Here is a 19,374-nt window from a genome sequence, read left to right on the forward strand (position 1 = left end):
TTGTTGCCTAAAATATTTAGAGGAAAGGATTTTAATTCTGAAGGAGCATATATTGCATGCAGTTGAATGCATCTTCGAATTGTGGTAGTGGATAATAAATATTCTTTTTAGTCTCATTACATACCCATTAATTACTTTGAGAATTCAGCTGTCTTGCACATGTGCTTGTAGTCAGTTGTGGGATGGTTACTGTATACTTTAAAAAAAAAAAAAAGTTGTATTGCTAGCCTGCTCTTCTGTCAATGAATGAAATTGTGGAAGTTGTGCTAGGCAGGTTTGTCCAATATGTTCATGCTATGTTCTAACTAGCAGAAGTTTAAGAATTCTTTTACAGTTTAAAGACTTTTTATAGGAAAACATACTATATGTTTTTTCCTCTTTCTTTTGAAGCTCTGACCTCTGGGCTCTGGGATGTATAATATATCAGCTTGTAGCTGGATTGCCTCCATTTAGAGCTGGGTAAGAGATTTAAGCTAATTATGTGGATCATACATATGTTGACTTGGTTTTGGCTTTTACCTTACTACCTGTTCTGGACTACAACTTTTCATGGTGCAATGTTGGTGTTAATGTCATGCCTGCTTTTATTTGTCCTTTCTGATGTCGCGAAGATGCTTAGACAGCTATAACTAGAGTTTCTGAGAGAGATTCCTTAATTTATCCTAGGATTTCACATGTAATTTATACCATAAAGGTAACTATGCCTACATGAAGAGGGTATGAGGCATCTCTGCATTGAGCCATTTGAACTTTCCTTATTCTTCAAGTATCTGGTGCTTACAGGATCATAGATACTTGGAAGACTGTACCCCTTCACCCTGGAAAGGTTTATGGGAATTTGACTTAACTTGTAGATCTCCCGTTTAATATTTGTCAAGGTTATGCACTGTTAAGGTGAAAGAACCATGGAGAACTAATAACAAGAGCTATGTTTTTCTCTTTTGCAGAAATGAATACCTTATATTCCAGAAGATAATAAAGTTGGAATATGACTTTCCAGAAAAATTTTTTCCCAAGGCAAAAGACCTTGTTGAAAAGCTATTGGTAAATATATGCTGCTGTTCAATGATTTGATGACATTGGAAACATTCAGCTTATGTAGGTTTTTTTTTTTCCCTAAAGTTTCTATGCACTCTATTGCAAACCTTATAAGAACGATTGTGAGCATTATTGACTGCGTAGGGGAGTGTCTTGAAAATCAACAGCCATTATTAAACAGCACTTAGATTGTAATTTTTTTTTTAAATCTGAACTCTAAGGTGTGGACACGGAATGTCTCTCAGCGAAACGGAAGCAAATGATTCTAAACACTGTGCATTACACACAGAAGTTAAAAGTCAAATACTTAGGTTTACATAGTACTTAGATTAATTCTTGTTGAGTTGTATAATGAATCGTTTAGTTGGAAACAACGTTCTATACATCATGGGGAGATATATTATTCATCACAGTAAAAATCAACTTACCTTGCATTTTAGCATGCACTTACCTTGCACTTAATACATGGCTCAATAGTATCAGACAAAGAGTTACTCTGCATGTGAATGTTTGACAGATAGGAAGAAAAAAATAGTTGTGTCTCATCAGTGAGATAGCTATGACACTAAAATGAATATACAGAGAGTGGTATAAGCTTTTTGAAGTTCAATAGTCTAGCATATTAGCATGGGGCAGGGGGTGATGAGGAAATTCTGTCTTATGTTTGTGGATGATGATGAGTGCAACCATTGTAAAGGGCCTAGCAGCATATTCCTGTGTCCGGGCCAGCTCTATGGCCAAGCCAGTGCCTGCTGAATGGTAAGGTCCAGGTTGCATCAACATTCTGAGAACTGTGTAGTTTTAGGGTGCTTGAGAGGTTGATGCTTGACACCAACTATAGCTTCCACAGCTTCTTGCATCACTAGAATGTGATGCTGGGCTACACTTAAATGAGCTATGCTCCACCAGGCCTTCTCTGTATGTTTATTTGGTTTTGTTTCTGTCTTTATGAAGAAACAAAGCCAAAAAATTGTGTGGATCCAAAGAAGTGCTCCTTTCTCTAGATCTGTGAGCTGGTGTAATGTAAAAATGTTGCTGCTGAGACATATTGACAAATAACATCTTGTATTATAAGCAGTCTCCTTATATTCTAGATATGTATGCCTAGGTCAGTGAGACCAACTGGTTTTAAGTTTTTGCATGCTGCTGTGCAAATGTGAATGGTGTTCGCCCTTTCCTTGTCATTATTTTATGCGTGTTAACTTAACTGTAATTTGCTCAGGTTCTAGATGCTACCAACCGATTAGGTTGTGAAGAAATGGGAGGATATGGACCTCTTAAGGCTCACCCCTTCTTTGAATCCATTGTGTGGGAGAACCTACATCTTCAGACACCCCCAAAACTTACAGCATATTTACCTGCTATGTCAGAGGATGATGAAGACTGTTACGGAAATGTATGTTTGTCTATTGCTCTATTCAGCTCTGATACTGCCTGAGACTTTCATTAAAGCATAATTATTGTATATTAAATATTTTTATTGAAACTACTGATTAGTTATATTTTAATGAAGGCTCAATTATTAAGAATCTAATATAAAATTGCTGGTTAGCTGGTTAAAATTTGAACTAGTCAGGTGTTGTTTGGGGTTTTTTTTTGTTTGGTTTTTTGGGGGTGGGTTTTTTTTGGGTTTGGTTTGGTTTTTTTTGATGAAGTGAGAGTTTGGAAAAAATACTGGTTGGCTTGCTTTTGACCAAGCGTACTTTTTTGGATAAGTGACGCTTAATCTGTAGAGAGTAGGCTGTCTTTTTTGCCCAAAGCATGATAAACAAAAGCATGCTTAAATTAAAAGCCACAGTTAGTGCAAGATAAGCTTTTTTAATCACAGAAATTTCTTTACTTCATTTTGTTTCCTCCTGTAGTATGACAATCTCCTGAGTCAGTTTGGTTGCATGCAAGTTTCTGGTTCTGCCTCTTCCCATTCACTGTCTGCCCCAGAGACAAGTACACCACAGACATCAGGAGGAAATATTGAACAGTATATTCATGATCTTGACAACAATTCCTTTGAGCTGGACTTACAGTTTTCTGAAGATGAAAAGAGGTTACTTCTGGCAAAACAAGCTGGTGGAAATCCTTGGTGAGATCTTTGAATATAGCTGATCTGTTACTTGCACAGCAGTAAGGAATCCAGAAAAATGTTATTTTGATTCAAATTAATATTTGTCAGTCTTAATGTCTTCAAGCAAACAATTAGCAACTAGATTTTTCTTGACTTCTATATTTAAAGCAATAGCAGTGAAAACCTAATACTACATTTCTAAAATTTACAGGGTCTGGAAGTTGTTGTGGAGTATGTTTGTAAGATAGGCAGAAATGATGCTATACCAGTTCTAGAACTCCACAGAGTCCTAGAACTAGAAAAGGTTCCTTCCTACTTACAGTTGCCATAAGTTGTTGGGGTTTCTTTGAATGACAATATTTGGTTGATATCTAACCAAAATACCTCTAGACCATGTACTTAGTAGCATTTCTCTTCACTTTTGAGAGAGGTTTCTCATTTGTGATTTTTTTTTTTTTTCCCTTCCCCTCCATGTCAGATTTAGAAAAAAACTCTGTCTTGGAATGAGGAAGAGTCCAAAACTCATCTAGTAAAGTTGTTCAGGACTTTGGAAGAAAAGGAGACACTAGGGAGAGACATGGAAAATTGCTTGATAATAATAGTAAAAAGAGCTGTTTCTGTGGAAGAATGACTTCTGGAGTAATAGTTACTTTTCTTTTTTTTTAAGGCATCAGTTTGTAGAAAATAACTTAATCCTAAAAATGGGTCCAGTGGACAAAAGAAAGGTAAGGGCTTTTCTTAGTTCCCTGTAACAAGATTCAGCTGTCACATTTTTGCACAGTTGCAGCATAGATAAGGAACTGGTTTTAGAGCTTCCTTGTTTTAACTTACTTGCAAGTGTAAAATTGTTTTGTTTATTTTCTAAAATGCAGCATTTTCTTGTGAATAGATTGTTTTTTCTTAATTTAGTGGTGTGCCCTTGATTTTTGAAAAGGCTAAAAGTAAATGTGCTATTGATGCTTTCATGTTGAGAGTGTAGTAAACGAGTTTTTGGTCCCCCTCCTCCTCTCAATCTGATATAGCCCACTAAACACTTTGTCTTGATGCATGTGGATTGAGCCACAAATATTGGAAAATAAAATAAAGCCCACAGTGTCCTTAACTGTGGTGTTTTTCCTGGATCCAACCATATTGCCTGTATGCTGACAGAGGTAGAGCTGACATTAGCACAGATAATTAAATTTAGCATGGTACAGATGAGCAATGATACTCTGTGTCAGCTTTACAGGAATGTAGGTTCTCTTTCATCTAAGTTACTACCTGCTTGTTCCTAATTTTCTCCACAAAATCATGAGTATTGATTTCTGTGCTGAAGTCTTTGACAAATAAATTTTGCTTCACTCAGTACAGCTAGTTGTTTTATGTTTTGTTAGAACTTGAAGATGCTTTCTTAAAATAGTATTTGTGTTTTGCCATGTAGTAGGAATGCATTGTAACCTCCTAAAAAGGAGTGAAGTCAAATAGGCTAAAGCAAAAGGAAAACAAAAAAAATAATCCCCCAAATGCAAACGTACTATCCTATCACTGACCTGTTTTAATTCTACCTCTGTTTTTAAATTCAGAGATCTATACATTTACGTTTTTTTCCCGCCTCATGTTTTTTTTGCATTGCTGCTTCTGCTTTTCTTGTTAGGGATTGTTTGCACGTCGGCGCCAATTGCTGCTCACAGAGGGGCCCCACCTGTATTATGTGGATCCTGTCAACAAAGTTCTAAAAGGAGAAATTCCATGGTCTTTAGAGTTGCGGCCAGAAGCCAAGAATTTTAAGACATTTTTTGTTCACACAGTAAGTGACTTTCTTTAATTTCCTTATAAGTTGCACTAAGATCCTTGGACAATTATTGTAAGTTGTTAACAAATAAATTTTTTCAGACAAAATACAATTCCTTAAATACAAGTGTTGATAGCCTTAATTTAAAAAAAACAAAACCAAAACACCAACAACAACCCTTCCTGAAAAACAAACCAAAACAAGAAAAACCCTCTGACATACACATCTCCCATAAAAAATACAAGTGTATTTTTTATTATTTGTGTGTAAATAAACTATAAGTAGATTTGGGGATTTGAAGTAAGTTCTTAAGAACTTTTAGCCCTATTTTTATGTAATGGATCACGGGGAGCATACCAACAATATATTGTCAGTTGACTGCTTAAACAATACTGAGATGCCAGTTGTATGGTTATTCAGTAATATGTAATGTTATATAACCGTAATTGGATTTAACCTTTGAAGCTTATGAACTGATTCTGAATAATTATTTTATTGGTAGGTGCAGAATAATTACTGCTTTGGTTAAACTGTGTTTGGAATACTTATTAAAATGTTGTTCGCTTATAGCCAAACAGGACATACTACCTGATGGACCCAAGTGGGAATGCTCATAAATGGTGCAAAAAGATACATGAAGTTTGGCGGCACAGATACCACCAGAATGCTGCTAAATAGTAATGCTCATCCAAAATTTCCCAGTTTCCCTACTTGCTGCTAGAACTCCGTGTGCAGCCGATCAGAGGAATCTTTTCAACCCACCTATTACCATCTCAAGGGGAAGCATATGTCTGAAATGTTCTGTTTTGTTTTGGTTTTTTTTTTTTTTAAAAGAAAGAAAAAAAAAAAGAAAAGCAAAAACCTAATGGAATTCAGGGTCGCTTTGCTTGCTCTTTGTGCTTCTGTTGAGGCTTCCACATGCATATCATTGCAGTGAAGATCTTGCTTTTGTGCACTTCAGCTCAATTTCTGCTGCAGGCTAGTGGATAGACCTTGTGTTACCAGCTTCACTTAAGATGAGTTAAAATCAATCCACACGCACACATGCCAAATCATGTACCAGCCTTGCATTTTATAGGGCTGGAGTTTTCTGTGACTTTCAGATTATCATTAAACTGTATTTCATCAGGGAGCTTTTATATGCCTCTCCTAAGCACCACCTCTTTGTTTTCTCTTCCTTTCCTCACAGTCCCCCAGCTTATTGATATATGGCATTTGTAGCCAAGTCAGTTGCACCCTTTTGTAATTCCTAATATAGTTCTGGTTGCAGGATTTATGTGGTACTTTAGTAATTATGTGAATGAGTCAGATGTATGTGTCTGGCAGACAGGCTCCAATGATACAGGTTTTGAGAGAGTAAAATGCTGAACACGGCACTGAAAGTTTTCTAAAATTGAAATGTTGGCTTCTGAAGCGTATAAGATTTTAAACATTCAATTTAAATTTTAATATGAATCATATATGTATTTAATCAAGGGACAGTAAACTTACCAGCATGCTTTTAACTAATGCTAACTAAAAAATTAACTAGTTAGTATGGGGGAAAAAATGTTGCTATTGAAGTAGTAAGTAGTTTTTCACCTTTTCAGGAGATGAGGGCTAGAAGCTTTCTTTCCAGGGTGTGCATGTATTGTGCATTTTAGTGGGGCCAACCTATTTACCTGGGTAGAGAAGGAAGTGTGAAAGCTTTGTACAATTGATTACTTGACTTTTTTTGTCTCATTGTGTAATGAGATGTACAAATAATACTATTTTTGGTCCTTGGCTAAATATTTAGCAACTCTGAAAAAAATTAAGCAATTGAAATATTAGATCCATAAAGTAATCTGGTTAAAAATTCAAAGGAAAATACTGATACAAAGGGGAAAATATATGGTACATAAGGCATATCTATAAAATGAAAATATTTTTCATATCGATCTCCTTTATCCTCTTCAAATTAAGGCTTTCTTGTGGTCAAACATTTCTTGTAACATTGCAAAGATATAACTTTCTATGTGCTAAAAACAACTTCCCTAATGTTATTTTCAACATGCCTGTGTTCCTGAACCTTGCAGAGAGGAATGACCTAGGTCTGGACAAAGGCATTCCTTCCTTTTTTTTAAAAGCAGTATAAACATCACACCTATTTATTCACCTTCTACACATACAATCTCTTTGCATTTTGAGGTCTCATACTATGATGTGCTTTTCCTTCCACCAAAGAAAGAAATGTTCTACTGCAATGCTGAAAAAACTCATGGGCTACTGTTCTAGAAGCGGTATTGTAAAAGCAGTGGCTTATCAGGATTTCTCAGAAAACAGATGAGTGTTGGATATTTTGTTGTTGTACAGGGTGAAGGAGATTTATTATTGATCTCTTTCAAAACTGTGTTATGTGGTTGAACTTGATGACAGTGAAGCTTTTCCGGTATCTTTCAGTCTTTAAAGAAGAGAATGCAGTTGCCTTTTCTTTTGGAGAAACTACATTCTTGTAGTCTTCTGTTATACCACAATGTACACAGACTTGACAAAAGTAAATCACTGGCTTACGGTGCCTGGTGTTAAGGGAGCTAAGGTGTCCTGTAAATGGCTGAGATGAGAAAGAGACAGAACACCATTCCCTTTGCACCATGAGAATTTTCATCACATACGAGGTACACTCACTCCTTGTCACTAAAATTTGAATAGCACAGTACACCTCCTGTCTGTGCCTCTATTAATCCTGTATTTACCATTCTAACCAAGATGGTGTGTATTGTAAGTTTGTAGTGCTATCCACTTGTTCTCTGACTGTCTAATTCCAGCTGTATGTTGGATCCTCTGGAGGCAACTCTACCGCTTTTGGATTTAGTCTTTGGTTTAGAGATGTAGATGTATTCCCAACTTTATACAGGAGAGTTTCGCGGTGATGGAAATTCATAGTGCCACTGCTGTTCAGTGTGACAAAAGTTGTCCTCACATAAAAAGTCTGGCAAAGTTGTTCTGCTAATAGTGAATACCTTAGCTTCATTAGGAGATGGAGTGATCTTAATTGGCTTGTTCACTAGGTGGAAATCTAGGAACGCTTAAACATGTTTTCTGTAATATTTAGACTTGTAGTCACTTTGCCATAACGAAGTAATTACTCTGCTTTTTCACACCTTTAAAATCCTTTCTCAGTAGACTTCCGTCCTGCCCACCAAAAACTTTCAGCCAAAGAAATCTTGATAGCAGTAAGCTATCAAGAAGGTGTCTGGAAGGCTGATGTCTGCATTCTAGTATTCCTTTTCTCTTTTGACAACGCTGTCATTAGAAAACTGTGAGCACCTCTTACAGGCATCCCTTCACTTAGAACTTCAGTGTTCCAAATCAAGTCTTCCTTAGCTGCTGCTTTTTTGGGAAGGGACTAGAACTTTTCTGGGAGAGGTATTTGTCTGTCTTGGACTGTAAATGAAATCTGTGGTTTTGAAAGATAGCAAAAGAATAGAGTGAGGCAAGACAAAGCAATCATGCAGATTTAAGCATGTTTCACCAGTTTGTCCACTTAAATGTGTATTGGCAGGTGCTGCATACTATGAAGGGCTGGTTCCTATTTTAAATGCTTATACCTGAAATGGGGTTGCTTCAGATCTTTGTCCTGAATATCACTCCTGTGGTTTATGGGAGTTTATGGAATGAAATGTACAAGGGAGATTCTTCAGAGCTGCAGATAAGCCAGTTAATTTCTCTGCTCTTTACCCGAGGTCTTCAAAGCACAAAAAAGGGTTGTTAGGCACTTGAAGACTCTTCTTCAGACTCCTCACTGCAAACCTACTGAAAACCAAATCTATTGATTGATTCATTCCATCTTTTGCACTTTGAACAATTGCCAATCATTTATAAAAGAATCTGGTCAGTAATGTTGTAATTTTGTTTTGTTTGGGCTTTGAACTTCAGGAAGGTGTTTATTGCATCTGTTTTCTGTGGGGTGGAGCTTAAGAAAGGATGAATGGATTTTTGAATTGCAATGTTCTATTTAGTGTCCAGCCCAGTCACAGGAAGTTTAAAACTACTTTGATAAACTGGAGAGAGATGAGTTTATTATTGTTGGCCTTAAAGTCCAGTTTTGAGAAGGACTTACACTAAGGAAGACTTGCTTCAGACGTGATGGTGAGGCATCGTGAGCAGACTGATACTACCTATTAAGATCTCATTTGCTAAGCACTTAGATGGTGAGCACCTCAAACTATCAGATAGTACTGTGCTCCACTTACTTTTCTCCTGATATGATTTAGTTGTGAAGTATCTGCTATATATAAGCCTGGAAAAAACTCTGTAGGTTGAAACAAAGATGTGATAATTGCAATCCATTTTCATAGTTCAAGATGTTTAGTTTAATGTGCTTGATATAACTACATTTTGTGCTGGGAACTTGGAAGAATCCTGAGGATTTCCCACATATACATTTAACAGTTTCTTTTGAATTATTTAGTAAAGTCAACACAATTACTTCATTTGGCCTGTGGACAAAACATTTGATTTCAACACCTTGCTGAGGAGAGAACTTGTGTATTAATAGTTGCCTAAAGATGCAGTCTGTGGATTGTGATCATTCTTTCTACTAGTGAATTACATGAATAGGTGTGGTATTTATACCTGAAATTTTGCTGAATGCCTGTAATATTTTATGCAAATAGTTTATTAATCAAACAGAAGTGCTCCTGCAAAGCTTCATGACACAGTCCATCAGCTGATCAAGTGAGCTTACAGACAAGTAATTCTCTGACCCAACTTGGTATGCTTTCAGTTAACACTGGTAATTTAAGAATGTTTCCTCTTTCTTAGAAGAAGTATGACTTTCATACCGTAAGCAATCGGAGGGGTTCTTAAGCACCCAATAACCTGGACTGTCTGTCAGCATGGTAGTGAATGTAGATGGTTGTCATTTGACAAAGCTTCCTATGACCATGTACTAACTCTGACTGGATGTGGCAAATGTTCTAAATTGTAGCAGAACTTACAATTACTGTATCTGACAAAAGAGAAAAATAGGAACCAGGAACCATAATCAGTTTTGATAGTTGTATGCTAGCTGTTTTCAGGTTGGTGGCAGTCAGTTATGTGTGTAATATTCTCTACCTGGTTTGTAGCTGTAACTGTGATGTACAGATAAAAGAAAAAAAAACCAACAAAAACAAACAAAAACCAAAAACCCCACAATCAAACCAAACGACAACAAAAAAAATCCCCAACCCCCTCAACAAGCACCACAGAAGAATCTCCCCTTCTCCAAGAACTCGTGAAAACAGAAGCAAATAATGCAATTATATAAGATACACACTTTTGTATTTTTATTCTTCTAAGGTTATTTGCTGGCTCTTGTTGGCCTCTAGTTCAGTCTGTGTTATTTAAATTCTAATATATGAATTATTTGGATTGAATTCATGTTCGGGGCCATGGTGTTGTATGTATTGATGTACAGCCTTGAATGTGAATAATTATTGTAAACTATTTTACACCTTTTTTCTGGCTTTATTATATAAATTTTCTATTGGTCGATGATTTAATCATATCTCATAATTTAATGACTGTTTATTCTCCTCTCGACAGATCTCTGTGCTGTAGATGTGTAGTTAGTGACTGGATGACGGATTTCACTTATGCTTGGTAGTCTGTAATAAAGGCATGTAGGGTCCTGGCCCGGCCTCCGCCTCTTCCTTCCGTCGCGTTGGGGGGGAGGGGGGAGGCAGGACCTCCGGCCCAGCGGCGGCGCTATCGCACGCACGCACGCCGCTTCCGCGGCCGCGGCCTTGGCGCGGCGGGCGGGCCGCCCCGGGCCGTCCGCTGAGGCCGTCGTTCGCCGCTCGGGCGCGGCTGCCCGTCATCGCGTCGCCGTGAACGGCCCCGGCGGACGAGGCTGCTCCAGCGCAGGCGCCGGGCGAGAAGGGGGAAGGGAAGCGGCTCCGAGCGGGACGCTTCCGGTGGGAGGTGCAGCCGGGGACCTGTGGCTGGGGCAGACCCTTGCGGCGGCGAGGATGGCGGCGGAGAACCACTGCGATTTCCCGGTTCACCCGATCGGCGGCCTCGGCCTGGGAGGCCCGGGCGGGCCCTGCCGCCGGTGCAGCTCAGCGCCGCCGCCCGGCGCGGTGCCCGGCAAGTGGGTCCGGCTGAACGTGGGGGGCACCTGCTTCCTGACCACTCGGCAGACGCTCTGCAGGGACCCCAAGTCCTTCCTCTTCCGCCTGTGCCAGGCCGACCCCGACCTGGACTCGGACAAGGTGAGCGCGGGCCCCGCCGCGCCGCGCCGCTCCGCCCTCCCTCCCCCCCCCCCGCGCCGTTGCGGCGTGTGCCTCGATCCCGCCTGGGAGACGGCGCTGCCGGGGCTCGGTGGCGTGCTGCCGGGGCTCGGTGTGCTGCCGGGGCTCGGTGTGCTGCCGGGCCGGGCCTTGCTGCGGGGCGGGGCGAGGCGGGCGGCGTTGCCGCTGGCGGTAAGGCAGAGCCGAAGGGGAGCGCGGGGCTCGGTGCTGCGGTGAGAGGCTGCAGGAGCGGCGGTAGGCTCTGCCGCCGTCGGGGGAGTCTCTCGGGGGTCGTGTTGCTTCGCGAGTGCGTGTATCTCAGGGGCTTTAGTTGGGGGTGAGGATGGGCTGATTTCGTGCAAAGCGAGGGGGTTCGTGAGTAACGCCACGGCTTATAAATCCAACAGAGGGAGGGTAGGGTCCTTCGTATGCGTTTTTACGTTGTGCGACTGGGTTAGTTTTAGCGTTTTACTGGGGTGTCAGCCTGCACTGATGCCGTGTTATTTCTGCACTGTCATCACCCTCTTGTTGAAGAACCAGATCAAACTACTGGTAATAGCATCTATCACTTAGCCGTAGTATTCCACGTTTCAGCAATTGTTTGAGTAAAATATTACTTACTCTGCACGGACTGCAAATGGTGGGTGATAACGAATATTCGGGTATTTGTTCTGACTCGGTTTTAGTAGGGAAAGAAAAGTTACTGATTAAGATTTTATTTATGGAGTGGTATGTAGTAATGGATGTAAAGTCTTCGCATAGAGTGCTGGCTCTGAAAGATTTTGGGGCATAATGGACAAAAATGGACTTCCAGTACTGCATGCTTAGGGAAAAGAAGGGAACAGATTATAACCCTTGAATATATAACCAACAGGTTGAAAATAAAGAGTTGATTTTTATATGTCAATTTTTCATTCCTTCTCCTCCCCTCCCCCTCCCCCCCCATAAGACTAGTAGTAAATTTATCAATTTTCTCATGCATATCTTCCAGAAAGGATGTTTAAGAAGGTAGGGAACAGAACCTGAGTAGTGTTCCAGAGTTAGAGAAAAAAATAACTTAAAAGTATGGCCACGTGGGGATTGTATTTTGTTGTCTTTGGTTTGGTTTGGGGTTTTTTGGAGAGGATTAGCTTAAACTGACCTACAAAAATAAATTAAAAAATGTCAGTGGCATGCTTATAGGTCAGAAACTGTCTTTACCTGGGACGGAACAGGAAACTTTTTTTCTAAGGTTTCTTAAATAAAAGATAAGGCACACAATAATTAAGGCACCTGTCTCGTGTTCCACTGCAAAAAGGTGCTCATTTGCTATCTCTCAATGCCATCAGGGAAAGAGAGAGAAGTCACATTTTTAGAAGAAATGCTTTAGTTCTAATTAAGGTATTTGGCTGCCTTTTTTCACCAATAGATGAAATCAATCATCTTTCTCAAGCACAATCAGTGAGGTGATGCTGTCTTGTAACATTTCTTGAGGCTACTAATCTAAACTTTTTCTTTTTTACTGTGCTTACATTTTTGGGTTGTAGCAGCAAATCATGAATTTATGCTAAGGTTATTTAGCTGTTTGGTAGGATATGGAGAGACCTGATGAATTTGTTCACATTTTTAGACTTATGTAGTTATAGTTGTTAGTAGCGTATGTGACAACTTAAAGCTAGCTGTAGTCACAGCTATAGAAGGATATCCTTTGCTTACAAGGAACGTGCCTATACATAATTTAAGCTGCTTAGATATTACTGTCATCCTTTATCGCTAGTGTAGAAGTCTAATGGAAACCACTTTAGCAAGATGCAAACGAATTGCATTGTCCTGTCATTGTGAGTAGCCTTTTTTATAAAATAGTAGCTGGTATAGTTATCTTTAACAGATGATTGTGCAAATCAGTAATGTGAGGCAAGCAGTAGGTATAGAGGGAACTACAGATTGTTGAGGAAAAGCTGGATTTAGAGAAAATCCTGTTATTCAGAGATGCATTGTCTTGGCTTGTGAAGCTGGATGTCTTCAATTTGATGTACAAAAAGCAAAGCCTTTCCTGGTTAAATATGCACTATGGTCTTCTTTTCAGGATGTTTGACACTGTCATGTCCTGTTGTCTTGATCGTCTGTAGTCGTTGATTTTCACTTCAACCACTCAGAGCCTGCAGTCAACTGTCATCTTGGATTTTGCAGAAGTGGCCTACCTCTTAGATTACCCATCATAGTGTGTTAATTACGGTACCTAAGATTACTTAAACACATAGAGCCTTTCTTCCAAGGATTTGATTTGGAATCTTTAGATTTTTTATCTCCTGAAACAGCAAAACATAATCCAAACAGTTCCTTTTTTTTTTCCTCTGAATGATATCATAGATGTCCTTTCAAGAGAAAAAAAATCCTTCCCTGACACCTCACCAGTTTGTGAGTGTACTGTCTTGATATAATAGCACATCAATATAATGTATGGCTTAGTTTTGAAATATCAGATGCCTTTAAATGATGAGCACAGATAATTCAAGGGAATAATTGGTAATATTTGTGTTATCATCCTGGACTCTGGTTCTTCTCCTTTCCCACATATATGTAAATCAAAATCTGATAGGAATAGATTTGGTTTTTCCCTCATGGTTTTACTCTTTGGAGTCCCGTTATGAGATGTAACCTGATACTAAGTTAATATATTTTTGTTAATCATGTAGTAAAGATTATTTACAATGACTACTATGCAGCACAGTTTTGTGCTCATAAAACAGTAGTTCTTACAAGGTGCAGCTAATAGGTAAAGATACTGCCCTCTTAAAAGCCTGGAGCATTAGAGCTGGTCTTTGACCTATAATTCCCTGGGTTTGATTCCATTGTGTATTCTTCCTAAAAGTCACATGGGTTTCAAACACCTAGTTTTAAACTTTAAAGTGAGAGAGAATGTGTATTTGACCTCATATGTAGGCTGATGCCTGTTACACCCATCCCAGACATACTTGTGCCTACCACCAGATGAGGATGTGGGGGAGGTGGGGCAGGGAGAATCCTGAGGGATGAGCCAGCCCATGAGATTATCAAAATTGATAGCCACAGCCCTCTGTTTGAAAGAACTATGAAAAATCTAGCCTTAAAGTATATCATGTTTCCAGTATGGGGAATTTGTCTGGGATGCACTTCAGTAACTCACTTTGTGAAATTTTAGATGTATTTTCAACAGATTAATACTGAATTGTGCTTATAATACAAAACACATTTTATAGTTCATAGGTGCATTTCATATTCCTCTGATCATGTTCCATTTGATAAGTATGTAACTCAGCAAAAATGGAGGAGGAGGTATGTTTTTTTTATAACTTCAGTGAGTTAATCCGGCATGTGGAATGCTCTAATGTTGTCCCAACTGACAAAAGGGAGGGCGGCAGATTGCACATCCAGAAGCAAGACCAAGCAGAAGAGCCAATAATGAAATTACCTTGTATACCAGTAAATATATCTTTGAAGAAAAAAGTTTAGTTCACATTCTTTTTTGCTTTGTGAGATTACCAGATCAGAATCTTTAGAAAATGAAGGCGTAAGAAATGCTTATCTCAGATGAGAACACACGTATAAGCAAACCCCCAAATCAATAATAGAGCTGTTTCTGCTAAACTCAACAAGTGAGGCATATCAAAATTAACCATGTTGATATGTTAAGAAATTCTGAAAGAGGTTAACTGGATGAGTTTATTAGAAATGAGAATAAGACACTGAAATAGTTCATAGGTTGCAGTTTACAAATATCAGTTGCATACATAGTGATTTTTCTCCACTGTAATTTCTACACCAACATGTTTTTTTGTTATTTAACCACATAAATTACAAGATTTCCTTAATGTTTGCTACTAAAAAAAATTGAAAGGCTTCAAGAAAGGTAGCATGTTTACCTTCAAATTATCGTCAGGTGGTAATGTTGTACAAGGCTGTGCAGCTTATCTCTTGGTATCAGATATGTTTCCAGTTGCAGCAGCAGAAAGGTTAACCTTGGCACACCCTGTGGCAAAAGTAGTGTTGAATGGAATGAGATAGTGACATTGATTGTCTGAATTTAGTATGTTTCACAATGTGATATGCGTCTTTGTATTTGACTCTTCTTTGTATTTAAGACTATTTGAGAATCATTTCAGCAAATGAATGAGTGGTATTGGCCATACCTACTGTTCACAATAGGATTTGTTTTCCAGAGTATTTAAATCTTTCTTTAGAGATAAATACATAAAAATAGACAAGCAGAGTATTGCTTCTTGCTCACTTTTTCATCCTTGTTTAACTTACTTAATGCTTGTATTGTTAAGTTTTACTGCTAGTTATTTCCTGATTTCAGCACCTTCCTATTTTATCTATATACCAGTTTTTCTTTTATGAACTGTTCTATCATTCTTTAAACTTTCCTCTAAGCGAGAAGATTGTCAGCCTTTCTTCATAAGTTTTTTTGGCAACAGTATTCATGCTTGATTTTTAATGCCTTTCTAAAGTTAAGCGTAATTGTACTGAGGTAGAATCTCTTAAGGAAGGAAGCAAGCAAGCACTGAATGTTTTAGAAAAATCAAAAACTTCCTGGCAGCACATACTTAACTGGCAGCACATCCTTAACTGTCAGCACTAAAAAGTATCTTAGCTGTAGTCATTGTTCTAAGATATAACTGAGATAAACTTTATTTGTCCATGAGATTTCTGACTAGTTAGGTGGCTTGTGTTATTAATGTAGTTTTGATTAGTACTGGCAGCCTGCTGATGCTCAAAGTTTTTAGATCACATAGTTTGAGAAAAATGTGTTCTGGGCATCTAGCTCAAGATTTAAAAAGCACAGGGGGTAGGGGAGACAATTATTTCTAAATCCAGATTTAGTGCCAAATATTATTGTATTTCTGTGCATATTGCTGCCTTTAACAGAAATTCTGCTTGCTCAGTATATGTCAATGATGTCAGTTCTTTAGATGTTCCTGGAGTGTGTGGAACATAACTTCCTGACACAGCTGGTAGGTGAGCCATCCAGGGGAGGAGCCTTGCTAGATCTGTTGTTTACGAACAGGGAAGGACTGGTGGGAGGTGTGATGGTCACAGGCCGTCTGGGGCTTAGTGACCATGAAATGATTCTCAATTCTTGGTGAGGCAAGGAAGGTGGTCAGCAAAACCACCACTATGGACTTCCAGAGGGCAAACTTTGGCCTCTTCGAGGCACTAGTCGAGAGAGTCCCTTGGGAGACAGTCCTGAAGGGCAAAGGAGTCCAAGAAGGATGGGCACTCTTCAAAAAGGAAATCTTAATGGCTCAGGACAAGGCTATTCCCATGTGCCGCAAGTCAAACCGCCGAGGAAAACGACCGGCCTGGCTGAACAGGGATCTTTTGCTATAGGACTCAAGAAAAAAAGGAGAGTTTATCATCTCTGGAAGAAAGGGCGGGCAACTTGGGACGAGTAGAGGGATCTTGTTAGATCATACAGAGAGGAAATTAGAAAGGCAAAAGCTCAGCTAGAACTAAATCTAGCCACTATTGTAAGGGACAGCAAAAAAATGTTTTTACAGATATGTTAGCAGTAAAAAGAATCCCAAGGAGAATATCTATCCTTTAATGGATACAGAGGGGAACGTAGCCACCAGAGATGAGGAAAAGGCTAAGGTACTTAATGCCTTCTTTGCCTCAGTCTTTAATAGGGAGACCAGTTATCCTCAGGGTACTCCGCCCCCTGAGCTGGAAGGTTGAGGATGAAGAGCAGAATATACCCCCCTTAATCCAGGAGGAAATAGTTAGTGACCTACTACGCCATCTGGACACTCACAAATCAATGGGACCAGATGGGATCCATCCAACAGTACTGAGGAGGTGCTTGCCAAGCTGCTCTCCATCATCTATCGGTGATCCTGATCAGCAGGGGAGGTCCCAGAGGACTGGAGGCTTGCCAATGTGACTCCCGTTTACAAGAAGGGTCAGAGAGAGGATCTGGGGAGCTATGGGCCTGTCAGCCTGACCTCAGTACCAGGGAACATTATGGAACAGTTTGTCTTGAGAACACTCACGTAGCAAGTCCAGGACAAGCAGGGGATTGGGCCCAGTCAGCATGGGTTTACGATAGGCAGGTCCTGCTTAACCAGCCTGATCTCCTTCTGTGACCAGGTGACCCGCCTAGTGGATGAGGGGAAGGCTATGGATGTTGTCTACCTGGACTTCAGCAAAGCCTTTGACACTGTCTCTCATGGCATAGTCCTTGAGAAGCTGTCGTCTCCTGGCTTAGACAAGCGTACTCTTCGCTGGGTGAAAAACCAGCTGGATGGACGAGCCTGGAGGGTTGTGGTGAATGGAATTACATCCAGTTGGCGGCGGGTCACAAGTGGTGTTCCCCAGGGCTCGGTGTTGGGCCCGGTTCTGTTTAATATCTTTATCGATGATTTGGACGAGGAGATCAAGTGCACCCTCAGCAAGTCTGCAGACAACACCAAGTTGGGAGGCAGGGTCGAGCTGCTCGAGGGTAGGGAGGCTTTACAGAGGGATCTGGACAAGCTGGATTGATGGGCTGAGGCCAATCGCATGATGTTCAACAAGGCGGAGTGCCAGGTCCTGCACTTGGGTCACAGCAACCCCATGCAGCGCTACAGGGCTTGGGGAAGAGTGGCTGGAAAGCTGCCCTGCAGAGAAGAACCTGGGCGTGCTGGTTGACAGCCGGCTGAATATGAGCCAGTAGTGTGCCCAGGTGGCCAGGAAGGCCAATGGCATCCTGGCCTGTATCAGAAATAGTGTGGCCAGCAGGAGCAGGGAGGTGATTGTTCCCCTGTACGCAGCACTGGTGAGGCCGCACCTCAAGTACTGTGTTCAGTTTTGGGCCCCTCACTGCAGGAAAGACATGGAGGTGCTGGAGCGTGTCCAGAGAAGGGCAACCAAGTTGTTGAGGGGCCTGGAGCACAAGTCTGATGAGGAGCAGCTGAGGGAGCTGGGGCTGTTTAGTCTGGAGAAGAGGAGGCTGAGGGAGACCTTACCACTTTCTACAACTACCTGAAGGGGGGTTGTAGTGAGGTGGGTGCTGGTCTCTTCTGTCAGGTGGCTGGGGATGAGAGGAAATGGCCTCAAGCTGCAGCAATGGAGATTTAGGTTAGATATTAGGAAAAAATTCTTTACTGAGAGGGTTGTCAGACATTGGAACAGGTTGCCCAGGGAAGTGGTTGACAGCCACCATCCCTGGAGGTATTCAAAAAGCGCCTAGACGGGGTACTCCATAACATGGTTTAGTGGGCTTGGATGATAGTTTGAGTCGACGATCTTGAAGGTCTTTTCCAACCTAAATGATTCTATGATCCTATGTCCATGTTAGAGTGCACAGCTTTGAGCCAAGAGGTTGGCACTGTGGATTCTGAGTGTGTCCATTGTGGAAGAGTATTTGAGGAGAAGTCTTCGGTCTAGTTTTGACCTCAATGAAGATAATTAACTGGAAATAAATTTCTGACATTTCAACTAGTGTATTAATGCAATTCTTGGGGAGAATGTTAAATGGGATTAGGGAGATGTATGTATTTAGTCTTACTCTTTAGTCCTCCTGGTATCCTCTACCAGATTCTGGTATCCACAATGCAAGGTCATTTCAAAAATTTGAGAACTTGGACAGTAGTCACAAGATGAAATATGATTTGGTGGAAGGTTATAAAGAAAAACTGTTTTTTTGGCAAGGAGTTTAAGGAGACTTCTCGGTCCAGAAGTACATACATGGAGAATAGAAATCTAATGGTGAAGCCTGTTCAGTCTAGCAAAGGTATTGTGAGATCCAGCTAGGGAAGTGTGAAACTATAGATATCCAGGCTAGAAAGTACATATTTTAAAGCTGTGACAGTAATTAGTTATTAGAATGGCTTGCACAAAACAGTTAGGTTTCACCACTACTTTCTAAAGGTTAAATTTCACTGTAAATAAATTTAGTCCTATGTATGTTTTAAACGAAGATCAGGCTAAGTATTCATTATGATTCCTTTGAGCCTCAGTCTCTATAAAAATTGAAGTGGAAATGTTTTAGACTGGAATACATGATCATTTAAATGTTTTGGGCAATGTTTTTTCAAATTCTTTGAAAATACATGTGCGTTTTGAGTCTCCTGTCTCCATGAATGCTGGATTGTAGATATGCTTTAGGGTTAATTCTTAAGAAAGAAGGAATATGACTGTGAGCTACACTGACTATTCATTGGTATGTTGAACCAGGTGATCAAAAATTAAGAGCAAGTTATTAAGCTTCCTCTAAAATTCCATGGTATTTGTAACTTGGGACTAAACTTTGGTGTCGGAGAGTGATA

At 40.1% G+C, this 19,374-nt stretch overlaps 2 protein-coding genes across 5 annotated transcripts in view; both read left to right on the plus strand.

Moving 5' to 3' along the window:
- Nucleotides 1–10,509, plus strand: part of PDPK1 (3-phosphoinositide dependent protein kinase 1) — a 36,119-nt gene extending 25,610 nt beyond the window's left edge. For both annotated transcript variants that reach the window (XM_049790930.1, XM_049790929.1), the window contains 7 exons: nt 391–459; nt 948–1,044; nt 2,261–2,434; nt 2,901–3,118; nt 3,768–3,825; nt 4,734–4,886; nt 5,442–10,509. In XM_049790930.1, the coding sequence (XP_049646887.1) occupies nt 391–459; nt 948–1,044; nt 2,261–2,434; nt 2,901–3,118; nt 3,768–3,825; nt 4,734–4,886; nt 5,442–5,549 (877 nt within the window). In that variant the 3' untranslated portion in view covers nt 5,550–10,509. The remainder of the gene's footprint in view (nt 1–390; nt 460–947; nt 1,045–2,260; nt 2,435–2,900; nt 3,119–3,767; nt 3,826–4,733; nt 4,887–5,441) is intronic.
- A 114-nt stretch (nt 10,510–10,623) lies between these two features.
- The window catches only part of KCTD5 (potassium channel tetramerization domain containing 5), a 39,617-nt gene continuing 30,866 nt past the window's right edge, over nt 10,624–19,374 (plus strand). For 2 of the 3 annotated variants that reach the window (XM_049791754.1, XM_049791755.1), the window contains exon 1: nt 10,624–11,089. In XM_049791754.1, the coding sequence (XP_049647711.1) occupies nt 10,847–11,089 (243 nt within the window). In that variant the 5' untranslated portion in view covers nt 10,624–10,846. The remainder of the gene's footprint in view (nt 11,090–19,374) is intronic. The other variant, XM_049791757.1, reaches the window with a different exon arrangement.

Source organism: Accipiter gentilis, chromosome 33, assembly GCF_929443795.1.
Source record: "Accipiter gentilis chromosome 33, bAccGen1.1, whole genome shotgun sequence".
NCBI lineage: Eukaryota > Metazoa > Chordata > Aves > Accipitriformes > Accipitridae > Astur > Astur gentilis.